Below are 17,133 nucleotides of genomic sequence, written 5' to 3' on the forward strand. Positions count from 1 at the left end.
TTCCCTCAAGTAAGAGTTCACCTCGGTGCAATTAATGCTTACCATCATTGTTTAGTGGGTAAGCCCCTCTCTGGATAAAGTCTATTCGTTTATTGCTTACCTTCATCGTTTAGTGGGTAAGCCCATCTCAGGACATACTCTAGTTGTTCGCTTTATGAGAGGTTTGCTATTGACAAAGCTCCCTATCGAACCTCAGCCTGTGTCATGGGACCTCAATGTCGTCCTCACCCAGCTGATGAAAGTTCCTTTTGAGCCACTTGATTCCTGTCATCTAAAGTACTTGAAATGTGAAGAGAGTAGTGTATGCAACAGGACACTTCCATGCACAATAAAGGAGAACGATGTAGGTCAAGCTGTTCTCAAAAGGAGATAATCTTTATCTGAAGTACTTGACTTGGAAGGTTGTATTGTGGGGGGCTGTTTCTTCAGCTTGCAGAGTTGATGAGGTTCAGGTCCTAGTGGTGGATGCACCTTATACCAAAAGTCATCACAACAGAGTAGTCCTCCGCACGCAACCTAAGTTCCTACCTAAGGTTGTGCCAGAGTTCCATCTGAACCAGTCGATTGTCTTGCCCAACATTCTTTCCCAGAGTTAGACCTCATTCTCATCCTGGCGAGAGTGCACTGCACACCTTGGACTGCAAGCTAGCATTTGCCTTTTACTTGGAGCAGACTAGGCCCTACAGACAGTCCACCCAAAGTTTTTGTTACTTTTTATCCCAACAGGATGGAGTTCGCCATCTGGAAACACAGAATCTCTCGTTGGATAGCAGATTGCATTTTTTTCACTTACACCCAGGCTAGCTTGTCCCTTGAAGGTCTTGTCAAGGCTCACAATGTTAGAGCCATGGCTGCGTTGGTAGCCCACTTGAGGTCAGACTTGAAATTTGCAAGGCTCCAACGTGGTTTTCGGTCCACACATTCATATCTCATTACTGCCTTGAACAGGATACCTGACAGGACAGTTAGTTTTGACAGGTAGTCTGGATATTTTGCAACAATTTGACAGTGGTAGCCTATGTTGACTGATAGGACGGAACGAAGAGTGTGGCATAGGCCTAGAGTGTCTGACTTTTGTTGCGTTGGACAGATCAGAAATCCGTGTCAGCTCCTCAAGTTGCTGATGACAAGAATGTGCAAATGACTTCTTGAGTAGATGCATTCCCTGGATCTAGGGGAATGGGAATTGTGAGAGGAAGACTCTACTTTGGTCACTAGTCAATAGGGTAACCCAGTACTGGATTTGATGGTCAAGAGACTTCGTGCAAAGGTGCCTCTGTTTTTCAGTTGATGAAAGGAATGGGGATGAAAGGTCTAGATACATTTTTTTCAGCTTTGGCCCCAGTGAGGAAGGCTGTATATGTTTTCCCTTTAGCCCTTCTTGGGTCAGGTGTTGCATCGTAGCTGAGTTCTTCATGTTGCACTGGATTGGCCCAGAAGCCTGTGGTGTGTGTGTGTGTATGTATATGTATATGTATATGTATATGTGTGTGTGTGTATATATATATATATATATTCATATTCATCTCAAGGTGAGATAAGATTGTGGCTTTCTTATAAGAGAGGGCTTTTGGTGCAGGGGCAGTTCCAATGGATTACTCATCTTGCTTATGTCCTAGAGCTTGGCCCTTGAGGAAGCTGCATTTGAAAAGAAAATGAGGTCATTATGTCTCTACTCCAGGCACATAAGAGATCTTGTACTGTGACATATCCTAGAGTTTGTGTGTATGGGGGGAGGATTTGAGTCATGGTGTGTTGAATTGGCATTCTTAGTGTTTTGGGCTTTTAATATCTTACATTCTGCCCATTTCGCATGAAGATCTTAGAAGACGTTTATTGCTAGGCTCCTTGAAAGTTCAGTTGTCTACACAGCTGAAATCTACCTTTTTAGTAGCCATATGTTTGGTGAGGTGAATGTCAGAGTTGCAAATGCTATTTTACCTGAACCATTTTAGGAGACTGGTGCTTCAGTTTGTGCTGTTCCTTCTTTTCTGCTGACATAGTTTCTGCATTTCATGTATGTTAGTAGTGTTGTCTTCCTTCAGGCAGAAGGATGGTGGAGAGATGATCAGTTGTCTTTGCCTACGGGATGTGCATAGAGTTCTCGTACGTTCTTTGGAAGTAACCATTGCTTTTCAGAAAAAAAGATCAGTGTTTCTTTTTTTGGGGGAGCCCAGAAAAGGAGAGTCTGCTTCAGAAACTACCATTGCATATTAGCTTAAAGGAACAATTTCTGCAAAATATATCTTCAGTGGACAAGTGCCTATTAAGATCCTCCATGTGCATTCAACCACAGAATTGGCAGCTTGGTGGATGGAATCTCATTTTATTTTATTTTTGTTACATTTGTACCCCGCGCTTTCCCACTCATGGCAGGCTCAATGCGGCTTACATGGGGCAATGGAGGGTTAAGTGACTTGCCCAGAGTCACAAGGAGCTGCCTGTGCCTGAAGTGGGAATCGAACTCAGTTCCCCAGGACCAAAGTCCACCACCATAACCACTAGGCCACTCCTCCACTCCATATGGTCTCTATGGCTGAGACTTGTAGGGCAGCAATGGGGTATACAAAGAAGTTTGCATACCTTCTCTTAAGTACTGCTGGCTGTTTGTTCTCACCAGAGAAGATGTTGCATTTGGTTAGGGAGTGCTTAGAACTGGGGTTTCACGATCCTACCTAGTATAAGGGCTACTTTGCTACATCACACTGGTTCTGGACTTATTTGCTGGATTATAAGGAAGAAAGAATTGGGTCCGTCTTGTTAATTTTCTTTCCTTGACTCCTGCCAGACCAGTTCAGAGGCCTGCTCTAATGTGTTCATTGTTTTTTTGTTTTACTTGGTGACAAAAGGTGTCTCTGGACATCTTCTTTCTGGTTAGATTCCCTCTTTGAGATGGTGGTTTGAGTGGTGGGAGGGTTGTTTTCCAATCTTTGATTGGCTGCCAAAGTATAGGCAACTAGATGCTACATGATGCCCTTTATAGAGCACAGCTCACAAGCCATCATTCTGTGCCTATCTGCAGCACACAATCCACTGTTTCTGGAGTTGTCCTTGAGAGGACTCAAGGAAAGTGTATTAACAGGTAAGTCCAAAGTTTCAGATTTGTATAGCTCAGTGAAACAAATGTGTTCCTTTTAATGCATTTTGAATTGTGTATATATATATATATATATATATATATATATTAATTTAAGATGTGAAAACTATGGTTTGTGTTTTGTGAAATCTTTTATAATGTTCTTTAAAAAATTATTCCTTTTGTTTATTTCTTCAATACTAGAGAGTTGAAAGATAATCTGGGCAGTGATGACCCTGAAGGAGATGTGCCAGCCTTGCTGCAGGCTGTCCTGGCCAGGAACCCTAATGTTTTCCGGGAGAAGAGCATGCAGAACAGATATGGGGTACCAAGTGGTGAGCAGATGTCTGTGTGCTACATTATCAAATTTTAAATCCGTTATGGCAGAATGATATTTTGAGGTATTAATGTGAAGAAATGGTAGCCTCTGGTTAGCTGTCTAATCACCTTTTTAATGTTAACTTTATTATTATCTAGTTCTACTGTGCTGCACAAGTGGATGTTATCCTCTCCTACCAGCAGATGGAGGTAGAGAAAAAAAAGTATTTTACCAGTGACCTTATCGGTATTATTAGCTGGTGGTGGTTCCTGGACAGATCCAGTATTTTCTCTACCTCAGCAAATGGTAGGTTGTGGTGTCTGGTGCTCCTGGTCGCTGGCTGAGCTCCCTGCTCAGCCGGCCATGGCCGCTCAGCTTGGTTGAGCCTAAGGGCTGTTCCCAGGTTATCCAGTCCTCAGACTGGTCTTCGTGGAGTTTGTCTCTGCTACCCACAGTCGTGCTTAGCATCCACTGGGTGAGGGTTGTGCCTTGATCCTACAGGAGGGTTATGGGTCCCCCATCCTGCAACCCTCCTTGCCATCTCACCCTGTTTGGATATAATTCTCCAGGGTTCCCCTGCATATGTCAGTCATAGTTTGCGGGTGGACATGCTTGCAAGTAGGTAATGCAGATGAGCACATTTGCCAGCTCTGTCCATCCTGTGATAAGACATTTCTGACTTTGGAAACGCGGGTGGGGATTGAAAGGGCTGCTAGAGCTGTTAATGCTTCTCCCTGCTCTGAAACATGTGGATTGATGGCCATTTTGCCCCAGCTTGTCTTTTCTCCTGCTGGTGTCACTCAGCAGCAGTGATTCTTCACAGCCCCCCTTTGGGGTTCAAGTGAGGGGGGTCTTGCATTCTCACCCATCTCAGGTCTGCCTGCAAGGGGGGGGGGGGGGGAGGGGACACCATGAAGCCATGGTTTTTTTTTTTGCCTCTAGAGCTTGACCAAATGGTCAATGAAGCCCCGCAGGAGGAGGCTGTTCCCTTGGCCAGCAGTGGGGCCCTAGGGGCCTGGATGCTCTCAGCCCAGACCCCCTTGTGGGGGCCAAGCACCACAGGGGTTGGAGTGGGGGGGTGTCATGGATGTCCCTGTTTGGGGGAGGATCCGGAGGTCCTCTCTGACCCTCCGTCCCTCTCGGATTCAGATTTAGACGACGCTCCCCCATTGGAGGAGGAGGAGTGGTCCCATATGAACTGGCACTTCCATCATGAGCGGGGGCTTTTGTCTTATTGATGAGGTTGCAGAAATTCTCAGGATGCTCATATCTCCCACTGCAGACATCTGTGAAAGGGATTCTTTCTTGGAGGGCCTTGTGGGGCCTCTGAAGCATTTTCCTTTTCATAAGGCTCTTGCTGGAGGAGTGGGAAGCCCCAGATGCAGTTCTCAAGGGGCTTGGACCCTTGACTGCCTTTATTCCTTTGCCCCTGAGGAGGTGGAAAAATACTGGGCATACCCTAAGGTGGATGCTCTCATTACGGCAGTCATGAAGGTGACCACTGTCCCTGTTCAGAGCGGTTTTGCCCTTAGAGAAATCCAAAATAAGTGGGTGGAGCAGCAGTTACACCTAGTCTTTTCAGTGGCAGCATCCAGTGTTCAAGCAGCAATCTGGGTCGGCTATGTGGCACATGCCATGCTGTGCTGGCTGCAGCATCAGCTGGTGACTGGAAGTTTCTACCTAGAGACTGGAGCGGCCTTCCTGGCGGATGTCCTGTATGATCTGGTCAGTGTAACTTGGCTATGGTGGGCCATCTCTGGTTGTGGTGGATGCTGCCCCCAAGAGGCTTCTTAGTTAGCTGCCCAAAAGAGTAAAATAGATTTTATGTTGCTTATCCTATAAATAAGCAGTAGATTTTCCCGTCCATCTTTAAAATGGCTTATAGATTTTTCTTTTAGTAAATTATCCAAGCGTTTTTTAAACCCTTCTAAGCTAGCTGCTTTTACCAATTATCTGGCAACAAATTCCAGAGTTCAATTACATGTTGAGTGAAGAAATACTTTCTCCGGTGTACTTTAAATTTACTACTTTGTAGCTTCATTGCGTGTCCCTTAGTCCTGATATTTTTGGAAATGGTAAACAAGTGATTCATGTCTACCCATTCCACTCTACTCAGTGTTTATAGACCTCTATCTTATCTCCCCTCGGCCATCTCTTCTCTAAACTGAAGAGCTCTAGCCGCTTTAGCCTTTCTTCAAAGAGAGATACGGTGACCAGAGGTGAGTTCACACAATACAAGGGCATTATAACATTATGATTTTGCTTTCCATTCCTTTCCTATTAATTCCTAACATTCTATTTGGTTTCTTAGCTGCCGCTGCACACTGAACAGAGGTTTTCTGGAAAACAGACTACAAAGTTGTACTTTAGGTTCAAAAAAATACCTTTCCCAATTTATTTTAAATGTTCTACCTATTAGTTTTCATGGAGCATCCCCAGGTTTTAGTACTATCTTAAGTGGTAAGCAAGCAACCTCTGTTTACCTTTTCACCCTACTCATGATTTTTGCATTGCTTTGTAAAAAGGTTTCCCTCTTTTGTACATTTTTCACATTCTGCTGTTAAGCATGTTCTAAATACTAATTTATAAAGTAGGAATTTGTTTCACTGATCTATATAACATACTCTACACTTCCAAACTGAATGATCACTTATAGAAATAGTCAATAAGTAATTAAGAGCAAGAAACAAAAAAATCTTGATTGCATAAGTTGGATTCTTTGATGCAAGACTTGAATCAAGAGGATGGGACTAAGTTCTGGTAAATGGATTTCTAACAGACATGAGCCTATTAGTTTCAGATCTCTGTCTCCCTGTGCATTACCAATTAAGTTTTTAAAAAACTTTGTTCCTTGTCATCAAGCAGATGAAGCCATTACGTATGGGTTGTGTCCATCAACCAGCAGGGGGAGATAGAGAGCACTCAACTTTTCACAGTGCCTCATGGCCAGCTAGCTCCACTGCCACTTCAGTATTCTCTATCTCCCCAAGCAGGGTGGCTGCAGCTTCTTCGAGCTCCATCAAAAATATGCCTGGGGGTGGCTCCTGGCTTGCCAGTTGTTAGCCGGGGTGTTAGAGGCTATAGCAGCTTCACTTTGAAGGCACATAGGTCAGCCCTTTCCTTGCCTTACCCATGCCCCCGTGGATGTGGACATATTAGCTTGCTTTTCCCTGTCCTTTCCCACTCAGTGGATGCAGGCACATTGGTTCGCCTTTCCCTGCCTTTCCCATTTATCTGAGCCTCCGGAGTGATTTTATTTACCTCTGCTTTCCTCACAGCATTAAAATAAATAAATAAATAAATAATTAAAGTTGCATCGCGCTTTAGCGCAGCGATCTTGGAAAAGAGATTTTTTTTCTTGAGATTCTTCTGCAGGACCGGAGCTGTGATACTCGGTCTAGTGAGATAAGAGTGTTTTCTGACCCTCTCGGGTGGGCCCGCGATCGGGACGTTTTTGGCGCGAACCGCCATTTTTGAATTTTACCGCCGTTTTTGGCGATGGCTGAGGAGACTGTAAAGCGCTGTTCTAAATGTGGCAAGCGCAAATCAGCAGCGGGGCTCTGTAATTCGTGCTGTACAGACGGTAGAGCCGGCCCGAGCATGACGAGCGGCGATCTTTCGCGCTCTGAGCTGGCAGCGGACGCCATTTTGGATTTTCCACATGGCACGGACTCCGTTGAGACGGAGAGCCCTGAATCTGTGGGGGGGTGGGGGGGGGGGGGCTCCTCTGAGTGAGGCTAATAATAGAGCTGATAGCCCTGGGCAGGATCCGGGCGGTCAGGGAGCGGTTTTCTCCCCTGATTTTGTTTTAATGCTGCATAGGGCGTACATGCTTAAAAGAGCTCTTCCACAGGGATCTTCGGACCCTCTGCCTGCCCCCCCGGTGGATCCTGGCCTTTTGGAGTTGGCTTTGCCTGTTTCTTATCCTCCTGATAAACGCAGAAGGGCTAATTGCGTGTCCTTAGCTGCTCATCCAGATGTGGCACGGTTTCTTAGAGGGGTGCTTTGGCTCCGTCCTCCCGTGCGGGCACCTTGTCCAGCTTGGGACCTGGGGTTAGTTTTAAAGGCCCTTCAGGGGGCTCCCTTTGAACCGCTTCGGCGTGCTTCAGAGAAAGATTTGACACTGAAGGCCGTCTTTTTAGTGGCCATTATCTCAGCGAGACGGGTGTCAGAGCTCCAGGCGCTGTCCTGTAGAGACCTTTTTCTGTAATTCTCAGAGTCAGGGGTCACGGTTCGGACCGTGCCTTCCTTCATGCCTAAGGTGGTTTCAGCGTTTCATCTAAACCAGCCTGTTTTTCTTCCCTCCTTTGTTGAGGAGGAGTTTCCAGATTCATTTGGGCAGTTGCACCTTTTGTATGTGCGCAGGACTCTGTTGCAGTATCTGCGAATTACAAATTCTTTCAGGACCTCCGATCATCTTTTTGTGCTGTTTGCAGATCCTCGCAGAGGGTCTTCAGCGTCTAAAGCCACTCTTGCCCGTTGGCTCAAAGAAGCTATCTTTTCAGCATATCTGCTGTCTGGCCGGGCTCCGCCTGAAGCCTTTAAAGCACATTCCACAAGAGCGATTTCCTCTTCCTGGGCGGAAACTGGAGCACTATCTCTTCATGAGATTTGCAGTGCTGCAACCTGGGCTTCTAAGCTCTCTTTCGCCTGACATTACAGGCTGGATGTGGCTGCTAGGAGGGATGCACGTTTTGGAGCACAGGTGCTAGCGCGTGGTGTGGCTTGTTCCCACTCTATATAGTAATTGCTTTTTTACATCCCATTCGTAATGGCTTCATCTGCTTGATGACAAGGAAGGGAAAATTAGGTTCTTACCATGATAATTTTCTTTCCTTTAGTTATAGCAGATGAAGCCATGAGCCCTCCCTGTATGATTGTCTGTATTGCAGTGATTCTGATTATAGGTGCTGTTCTTGTTTCCTGAAGTTATATTCCTTCCTTGGGGAGTCAGAAAACAGTCTTCAGGATTCTTGTTACAGTTATAGGAGGATGAGTTCATTCCCTCCAGTTCATGTTTTGGGAGGATGAGTTTATTCCCTCCAGGAGAATGAGTTCATTCCCTCCTTTTTTGAGTTCATGCCCTTGTTAAGGGGCCATCGTTCGCTGTGAGGAAAGTTCATGTTATTCCCATTGCGGTTTGCCATACTGCTTTGGAAGCTTCAAATACTGAAGAGGCAGTGGAGCTAGCTGGCCATGAGGCACTGTGAAAAGTTGAGTGCTCTCTATCTCCCCCTGCTGGTTGATGGACACATCCCATACGTAATGGCTTCATCTGCTATGACTAAAGGAAAGAAAATTATCATGGTAAGAACCTAATTTTCCCATATCAGTATACCAAACAAGTCACTATGGGCTACTCTTATTTCTCTACTGATCTCTTATCCCATACTCACCTTCTCTCACTCTTTGATCATCACAGTAAAATCTTATGGAGGTCCCAAGTCATCATAAAATTTTTTCCATCGAGGCAGAACATCATGCTTTGAAGTTGTTGCATTTATCTTTTGGAATTTGAACTTTGCCTTGAATTATCACTCAAAAAATTCACAGTTGTTTTGAAATTACACATTTTTGTAAAGGCTTTTCTTTTTACCTAAACCTGATATGAGTTGGATTTGCAATGCGCTTGTAGTCTCCCATTTAGCAGGCCTCATTTGTCTTTTTCAACTTATTACGCTTTCCCTTCCTTATATGTCTTAGAATAATTATGACCTAAATCTTCTCATCTCTACTCTTACCCTGCTACAAGTTTAATTAATATGTAAACCGTGTAGGTAATGAAATTGATAGGCAGTATAATAAACTTGAAATGTGAAAATATGAAATGATTTGTTCAAGATAAGTGTCTGTTAACCTTGAACAGTGGGCCACTTGCCTCTGTAGTTCTTCTATAATAATTTAGGCCTTATCTCAGCAGTTTCCTTCACCTATAGCTACTGACTTTGACTTTAGAAGTGTCTTGGTGGTGTCAAACTGTTTGCATCATACAGCTTTGAACCTGACTATTTAGAACATAAGAATTGCCGTAATAGATCAGACCAAAGGTTCATCTAGACCAGAATCATGTTTCTAACTATGTCCAATTCAGATTAGATGTTCCTGGCAGTATGCCAAAAAGTAGTAAGGTTCCATGCTACTTACCCAATGTGATAAGCAGTGACTTCCCCGCCTCTGCCTTAATAATGATTTATGGACGACCTCTAGGAATTATCTAAACCTTTTGTAAATGCAGCTATGTTAACTACATCCCTTGGTTATGGTTCCCAGAGTTTGGCTGTTCATTGAGAGAAAAAAAATGTACTAATTAGTAACTTCATGGCATGTCCCCTAGTCTTTGTAGTTAGTAACTTCATGGTATGTCCCCTAGTCTTTGTAGTTTTAAAAACAAAACAAACAGTTGATGTGCATTTACCCATTCCACTCTAATTAATTTATAGACCTTTATCATATCTTCCTTCAGCTGTCCTCAAAACTAAGAGGCCTAACCTCTTTATACCTCATATGTTCCATCCCCCCTATCATTTTGGTCATCCTTCTCTGTAATTTGGTATTATCTTTTCTCTTAGGACAAGCAGGCTTACCATTCTCATAAGTGGGTAGATGCATCTCGCGTCACATGGGCCGGTAAAATGCCATAGCAAAGAAGCTTTTTGGATTGTGAGCAATGCTCCAACACCCGTGTGCAAGTGCCTTCCCACCCGCAGTGCGGCTGCGCCTTTCAGTTTGGTTTTCTCTGCCTGAGTGGTGGCTTTTTTTTTCTTGTTCCTCACATGTCCTGGAGAGAGCTATTTTTGTACCTTTTGGTGGTTTTTTGCTACCCACTTCCCTGTTTACCTTTATTTTCTGCAATTTGTTCTCCTCCCCCCCCCCCCCCCAAAAGTCCCTTACGATCCTTAGATTTTGGGCCCACGCTTAAGTTTCTGTTCTTTTTCGGTGCGGGCCAGGTTTAGGCCTCCTCGGTCGGGTCTCCTTTTTGTGCCCTCTTTCCCTTTTTTAGGTACTATTACGACTTTTAATTTTGCTGAAGCCATTTTTCCTTCCATGCCATCGAAGACTCCCAGTGGCTCCAAATGTTGTACCTGATGCATCCGGACCATCTCGGGGAAAGATACCCATTCTTGGTGTCTACAGTTTCTTAGGCCCGACCATAGCCCTACCAATTGTGTCCTTTGTCTTCGTATGAAGAAAAGGACCCAGATTTCCTGAGAATGCGAGAAGATTTTTGGGGCCAGGTCCGGTTCTTCGACATTGGCATTGAGGTCGAAGGCATCGGTGTCGACGTCGAGTGCTGCACTGGCATTTGGAGTCACGGTGGCTGCTACAAGACCCCGAGACACTGGGTGTGTAGTGAGGCGTCGAGTGGGTCTCCACCTATCTCGAGGCCTCCTGCTATGCAGACCTTCGAGACCTTCCATTGTTGAACCCAACCTGGAAGCGACTTGAGGATTCGACATCGTCCTCGTCAGCACCGAGGAGCATGGGTGACGTGCATCGGACGAAGGCCAAGAAGTACCATCGCCGATCTCCATCGACACTCGGTTCCGGGAGTTCCAGGGCACTGAGGAATTCGGCACCCAAAAAGTGTCGACACTAGGAAGACCACTCTCCCTCCATCCAGGAAGTGCCGATGCATGTGTCTCCTAGCAGCCAATGTCCTGCTCCCACACCGGTCCCGACAGTTCCACACCCTGAGCTCCACCTGGATCCACAGCCTTTACTGAGTGACCCTCAATGAGCGTATCCGGGCCTTGCTCCTTGAGCTTATTGGAAGGCTTCATGCAGAGATGTGCGTCGGCATCAGGGGTGCTTGTGCCTGCCATGCCTTCTGCTGCGGCCCTGCCTGACCCTCAGCTGTGCTGCGGCCTCTGATGCTGATGCCGCTTGCGACCCTGGTGTCAACAGCCACCCAGGCCGGTACCCTTCTATGTCGGTGGAGGATGCTTCACTGGAGTCAAGGCGGGAGCTGGCTCCTCGACTCCATTCTCGAGGGCAGGGGTCCTCGACATCGAGGCGGGCTTGGTCTTGGACATCCCTGAGGGAAGTGCTGTCCGATACCAAAGAGGAGGGCTCATGGGAATCGGAAGAGGATCCCAGGCACTTTTCCTCAGATTGGTCCTGTGGGATCCCTTCTGAGCCCTTCCCTCCTCCTGAGAGGAGGCTCTCTCCACCTGAGATTTTCTCATTCACCTCTTTTGTTCGTAAAATGGTGGAGGCCGTTCCATTCCCAGTAGAAGTGGAAGATGAGGATGAGCCCAGGGCCAAGATGCTCTAGGTCCTGGACTACACCTCCCCTCCTAAAGAATAAGTGATGGCTCCTCTCCACGAGGTATTCGAGGTAGTCCTTGTTAGGAATGCCCCTTGCCAGGGGATAATCTTTTTGGAGAGAAGGTCAAGGAGGTTGCTGACTAAATCAAGAAGCACACTGATGCATCTGCTCTCTCCCGCCGGGAGTCTTCTGCAACTGCCTCCTCATCCAGGAAGTATTTTGGTAGGTCATAGAGTGCCCCCTATACCTATTCCAGGTGTAGATACGCTCCTGTGACTCACCAGCCTGCTCAGGCTCAGCTCCAGCACGCTCCTTCTCGTCAGCAGTGTGCACCTAAGGCCTCTGCTGCTCCCCAGCAAAAGCAAGGGGTAAGCTTTTGACTGGTTCCAGCAGAGCATAGCCTCTGTAAAAGTGTCTACCCTGGATGACTTGCTAGCTGGGAGGAGGTTAATGTTTTTTCACCAAAGGTGGCCTCTCATAACCTCCGACCAGTGGGTTCTTCAAATAGTCTGGCTCGGATACACCCTCAGTTTGCTTTCCAAACCTCCAAATTGTCCACCGAGAGCCAATTCAGAGGAACTCTCTGCCCTTCTCCAGGCCCATGCGGTCGAACCCATTCCACCAGGGGAAGAAGGGCAAGGATTCTATTCCAGTACTTCCTTGTGCAGAAAAGACAGGGGAGGTTGTGTCCCATCCTAGACCTAAGGGCCCTGAACAAATTCCTACTCCGAAAAAAGTTCAGGATGGTTTTCCTGGGCAACCTTCTTCCCATGATTCAGAAAAACGATTGGCTATTCTCTCTTGACTTTGAAGGATGCTTATACATAAATCCTGATACTTGCAGCCCACAGAAAGTATGGTTTTGGCTGGGAACACATGACTTTCAGTACCGCGTGTTGCCTTTTGGCCTTGCGTCAGCTCCCTAGGTTTTTACCAAGTGTCTAGCGGTATTTGCAGTGTCACTATGCAAACTGGGCGTTCATGTGTTCCCTTATTTCGAAGATTGGCTGGTGAATAGCACCTCCGAGGACGGTGCTTGGGAGTCCATGCGGATGACTATTCGGGTACTGGAGCTACTAAGGTTCATGATCAACTACCCGAAGTCCCCATTTTCATCCGGTTCAACAAGTGGACTTCATAGGAGCCCTTCTCGATACGAAGAATGTCTGAGCTTACCTCCCAGAGACGCGTGCGGACAATCTTCTTTCGCTAGCATCTAAGGTTGACATCACAGCAGGTCACAGCTCAACAGGTGTTGAGATTATTGGACCACATGGCTTCCACAGTATACATTAGACCCATGGCACGTCTGCACATGTGATCTGTTCAATGGACCCTGGCTTCTCAGTGGTATAAAGCCACGGGATGTCTAGAAGATGTCATCAAAGTGTCCCCGGAGCTTGCGCGTTCTCTTCAATGGTGGACAATTCAGTCCAATTTGACCTCAGGACTTCCATTCCAAATTTCTCAGCCGCAAAAGGTGCTGACGATGGGTGCATCTCTCCTAGGTTGAGGAGCTCATGTAGATGGGCTTCACACCCAAGGAACTTGGTCCGTCCAGGACATGAATCTTCAGATCAATCTTGTGGGGCTCTGAGCGATCTGGTACGCTCTAAAGGCTTTCAGAGATCGGCTGTCTCACCAGATTATTCTCATTCAAACAGACAATCAGGTTGCCAAGAGGGGGGCACTGGATCTTTGCCCTCTGTGTCAGGAAGCCGTCCAGATGTGGCATTGGGCTCGCCAACCACGGCATGTTCTCTAAGCCACAACAAGTGGCCGACAGACCTGAGCATAAATCAACCTCATGAGTGGTCTCTAAATTTGGGTGTAGCTCGCAAGATCTTCCGAGCGTGGGGCACCCTCTCAGTGGATCTTTTTGCCACTCAGTTTAACACAGAGTCCCTCAGTTCTGTTCCAGGCTTCAGGCCCACTACATACTAGCGTCAGATGCCATTCTCCTTCATTGGGGGACATACCTTCTGTATGCATATCCTCCAATACCTCTAGTGGGAAGACTTTGTTGAAACTCGAGCAAGACTGTGGAACCATGATTCTGATTGCGCCCTACTGGCTGCAACAGATTTTTGTTCCCTCTTCTTCTAGAATTGTCCTCCAAAGAACCATGGAGATTGTAGTGTTTTCCAACACTCAGAACGAGGGGGGTCGCTTCTACATTCCAACCTCCAGTCTCTGGCTCTCTCAGCCTGGATGTTGAGAACTTAGAATTCACTTCCGTGGGTCTTTCATAGAGTTTCTCCCAGGTCTTGCTGGCTTCCAGAAAAGATTCCACTAAGAGATGTTATTCTTTAAATGGAGGAGGTTTGCCGTCTGGTGTGACAACAAGGCCATAGACTCCCTTTCGTGTCCTACACAGACCCTGCTTGAATACCTTCTATACGTTGTCAGAATCTGGTCTCAAGACCAATTCATTTAAGGGGTCACCTTAGTGCAATTAGTGCTTATGAGCATCGTGTAGATGGTAAGCCTATCTATGGACAGCCTTTAGTTGTTTGCTTCATGAGAGGTTTGCTTTTATCAAAGCCCCCTATCAAACCTCCACTAGTGTCATGGGACCTCAGTTGTTGTTCTCAACCAACTGATGAAAGCGCCTTTTGAGGCACTGAATTCTGCCATCTGAAGTACTTGACCTGGAAGATCGTTTTCTTGGTGTCTGTTACTTCAGCTGGTAGGGTCAGTGAGCTTCAAGCCTTAGTAGTGGATGCACCTTATATTAATTTTCATCACAACAGAGTACTTTGCACACACCCTTAAGTTCCTGCCGAAGGTGGTGTCGGAGTTCCATTTGAACCAGTCGATTATCTTGCCAACATTCTTTCCCAGAGCTCATGCCCATCCTGGTGAAAGCAGCTTGCACACCTTGGATTGCAAGAGAGTGTTGGCCTTTTACATGGAGCGGACGAAGCTCCACAGACAGTCCGCCTAGTTGTTTGTTTCTTTTGATCTCAACAGGATGGGGGTTGCCATTGGGAAATGCACCATAGCCAATTGGCCAGCAGATTGCATTTCCTTCGCTTATGCCCAAACTGGGCTGACTTTGGAGGGTCATGTCACGGCTTACAATGTTAGAGCCATGGCTGCATCGGTACCCCACTTTCAGTCAGCCTCCATTGAAGAAATTTGCAAGGCTGTAACGTGGTCTTGGCCACAGATTCACATCTTACTACTGCCTTGAGCAGGATACTCGATGCGACAGTCAGTTTGGGCAGTTAGTATTGCGGAATCTGTTTGGGGTCTAGAATCCAACTCCACCCTCCTAGGCCTGTTTATTATTTATTGCATTTGTATCCCACATTTTCCCACCTCTTTGCAGGCTCAATGTGGCTTACAATATATCATGAGTGGTGGTAATATGTTAGAAAGTAGACATATATGTTTTGTTCTGTTCCAGGCTTTAGCCTCATCTAGTTGTATATAGTTTCAGGTAAATCTGTGTTAAGTCCTTGCTGTTGTGAAGCCCAGTTAACCAATGTTTGTTTGAATTGGGTGATCCTGGATGCTAGGGATTCCCCACTTGTGAGAATGGTAAGCCTGCTTGACCTCGAAGAAGGCGAAGATACTTAACCTGTAGCAGATAGTTTCCGAGGACAGCAGGTTTCACATTCTCACAATCCTCCCCTTGGAGTTGTGTTTCTCATAATTAGTTTGTATTTTACTTTTGTATTAAACTGAAAATTTAGTTTGTATTTTACTTTGTATTAAACTGAAAGGCACGGCGTGCTATGGGAGGGAAGGCACTCACACACGTGTTAGAGTACTGCTCGTGTTCCAGAAAGCTGTCATTCTTTGTTAGGACGCTTTGCCAGCCCGGCGATGCAGGTTGTGTCTACACACTGTGAGAATGTTTAGCCTGCTATCCTTGGAGAATACCTGCTAAAAGTATATTCAGGAAATCCAATACATTCGTGTTTGACTTTCAAAAGGAGACTATGATAAAATGAGAAGAACAGTAAAAAAACAAACAAACAAAAAACAACCTTAAAGAGGAGCGGCTGCGAAGGTCAAAAATTTACATCAGGTGTGGATGCTGTTCAAAATACCATCCTGGAAGTCCAGGCCCAAATATATTCTGCATATTAAAAAAGGAGGACGAAGACCAAGACAGTGCAGTGAAAACTCTGTAAACACAAACCAAGAAAACCATAATATCTATTCCCTGTAGGTCCAGCATTCCCGATGTCTCCCTGTTCACGCTTCCAGTTTCCTCCTGTCTCTTTATCCAGCATATCTCCCCCGTGCTCGCCTCATTCCCATTTCAAAAATGTTTCCCAGTTTCTTCCCCGCCGCCTCCCCCCCCCCCCCCGATGGTCTGTTACGCTTTTAGGAGTGGAAAACAAAAATTAGAATATTATGATGCCTTTGTATCACTCCATGGTGCGACTGCACCTTGAATATTGAGTGCAATTCTAGTCACCGCATCTCAAAAAATATATAACGGAAGTAGAAAAGGTATAGAGAAGAGTGACGAAAATGAGTGGAGGAGTGGCCTAGTGGTTAGAGTGGTGGACTTTGGTCCTGGGGAACTGAGGAACTGAGTTTGATTCCCACTTCAGGCACAGGCAGCTCCTTGTGACTCTGGGCAAGTCACTTAACCCTTCATGCCCCAGGTACAAAATAAGTACCTAAGCCGCATTGAGCCTGCCATGAGTGGGAAAACGCGGGTTACAAATGTAATTTAAAAAAAAAAAAAAACGGGATGGGATGACTTCCCTATAGGAAAGGATAAAGAGGCTATGGCTCTTCACCTTGGAGAAGAGACAGCTGAGGGGAGATAGGATAGAGGTCTATGAAATAATGAGTGGAATGGAATGAGTAGACATGAATTGCTTGTTTACTGTTTCCAAAAATACAAGGCCTAGGGGATCATATGCAGCGAAGCTATTGAGTAGTAAATTTAAAACAAACTGGAGAAAATATTTCTTCACTCAACGTGGAATTTGTTGCCAGAGACTGTGATAAAAGCAGTTAGCTTGCAGGGTTTTAAAAAGATTTTGATAATTTCCTAAAAGAAAAGTCCATAAACCATTCTTAAGATGGACTTGGGAAAATCCACTGCTTTTCTAGGATAAGCAGCATAAAATGTATTGTACTCTTTGAGGATCTTGCCAGGTACTTGTGACCTGGATTGACCACTGTTGGAAACAGGATACTGGGCTTGATGGATCTTCGATCTGTTCCAATATGGCAGTGCTTATTTTCTTATAGCACCTAACTTGAGTGTGTATCAGCATCTGTTGCCTGTATGTCCAGCATTCCTGCTCTGTTTCCCTGGCCTGTTCCCTCCTACTACTACTACTTCTTATCATTTCTATAGTGCTACTAGACGTACGCAGCGCTGTACACTTGAACATGAATAGACAGTCCCTGCTCGACAGAGCTTACAATCTAATTAGGACAGGCAAACAGGACAAACAAGAGATAAGAGAGATTTACCCAGTGAACGGAGTT

The 17,133-nt window shown here is 45.8% G+C and overlaps 1 protein-coding gene across 1 annotated transcript in view; it reads left to right on the top strand.

Annotated features, from left to right (window-relative positions):
• The window catches only part of NIPBL (NIPBL cohesin loading factor), a 1,064,356-nt gene that overhangs the window by 93,501 nt on the left and 953,722 nt on the right, over positions 1–17,133 (top strand). Inside the window, 1 exon segment of the mRNA XM_030191924.1 lies at positions 3,281–3,411. Coding sequence (XP_030047784.1) covers positions 3,281–3,411 — 131 coding nt within the window.

Source organism: Microcaecilia unicolor, chromosome 2 (assembly GCF_901765095.1).
Source record: "Microcaecilia unicolor chromosome 2, aMicUni1.1, whole genome shotgun sequence".
NCBI lineage: Eukaryota > Metazoa > Chordata > Amphibia > Gymnophiona > Siphonopidae > Microcaecilia > Microcaecilia unicolor.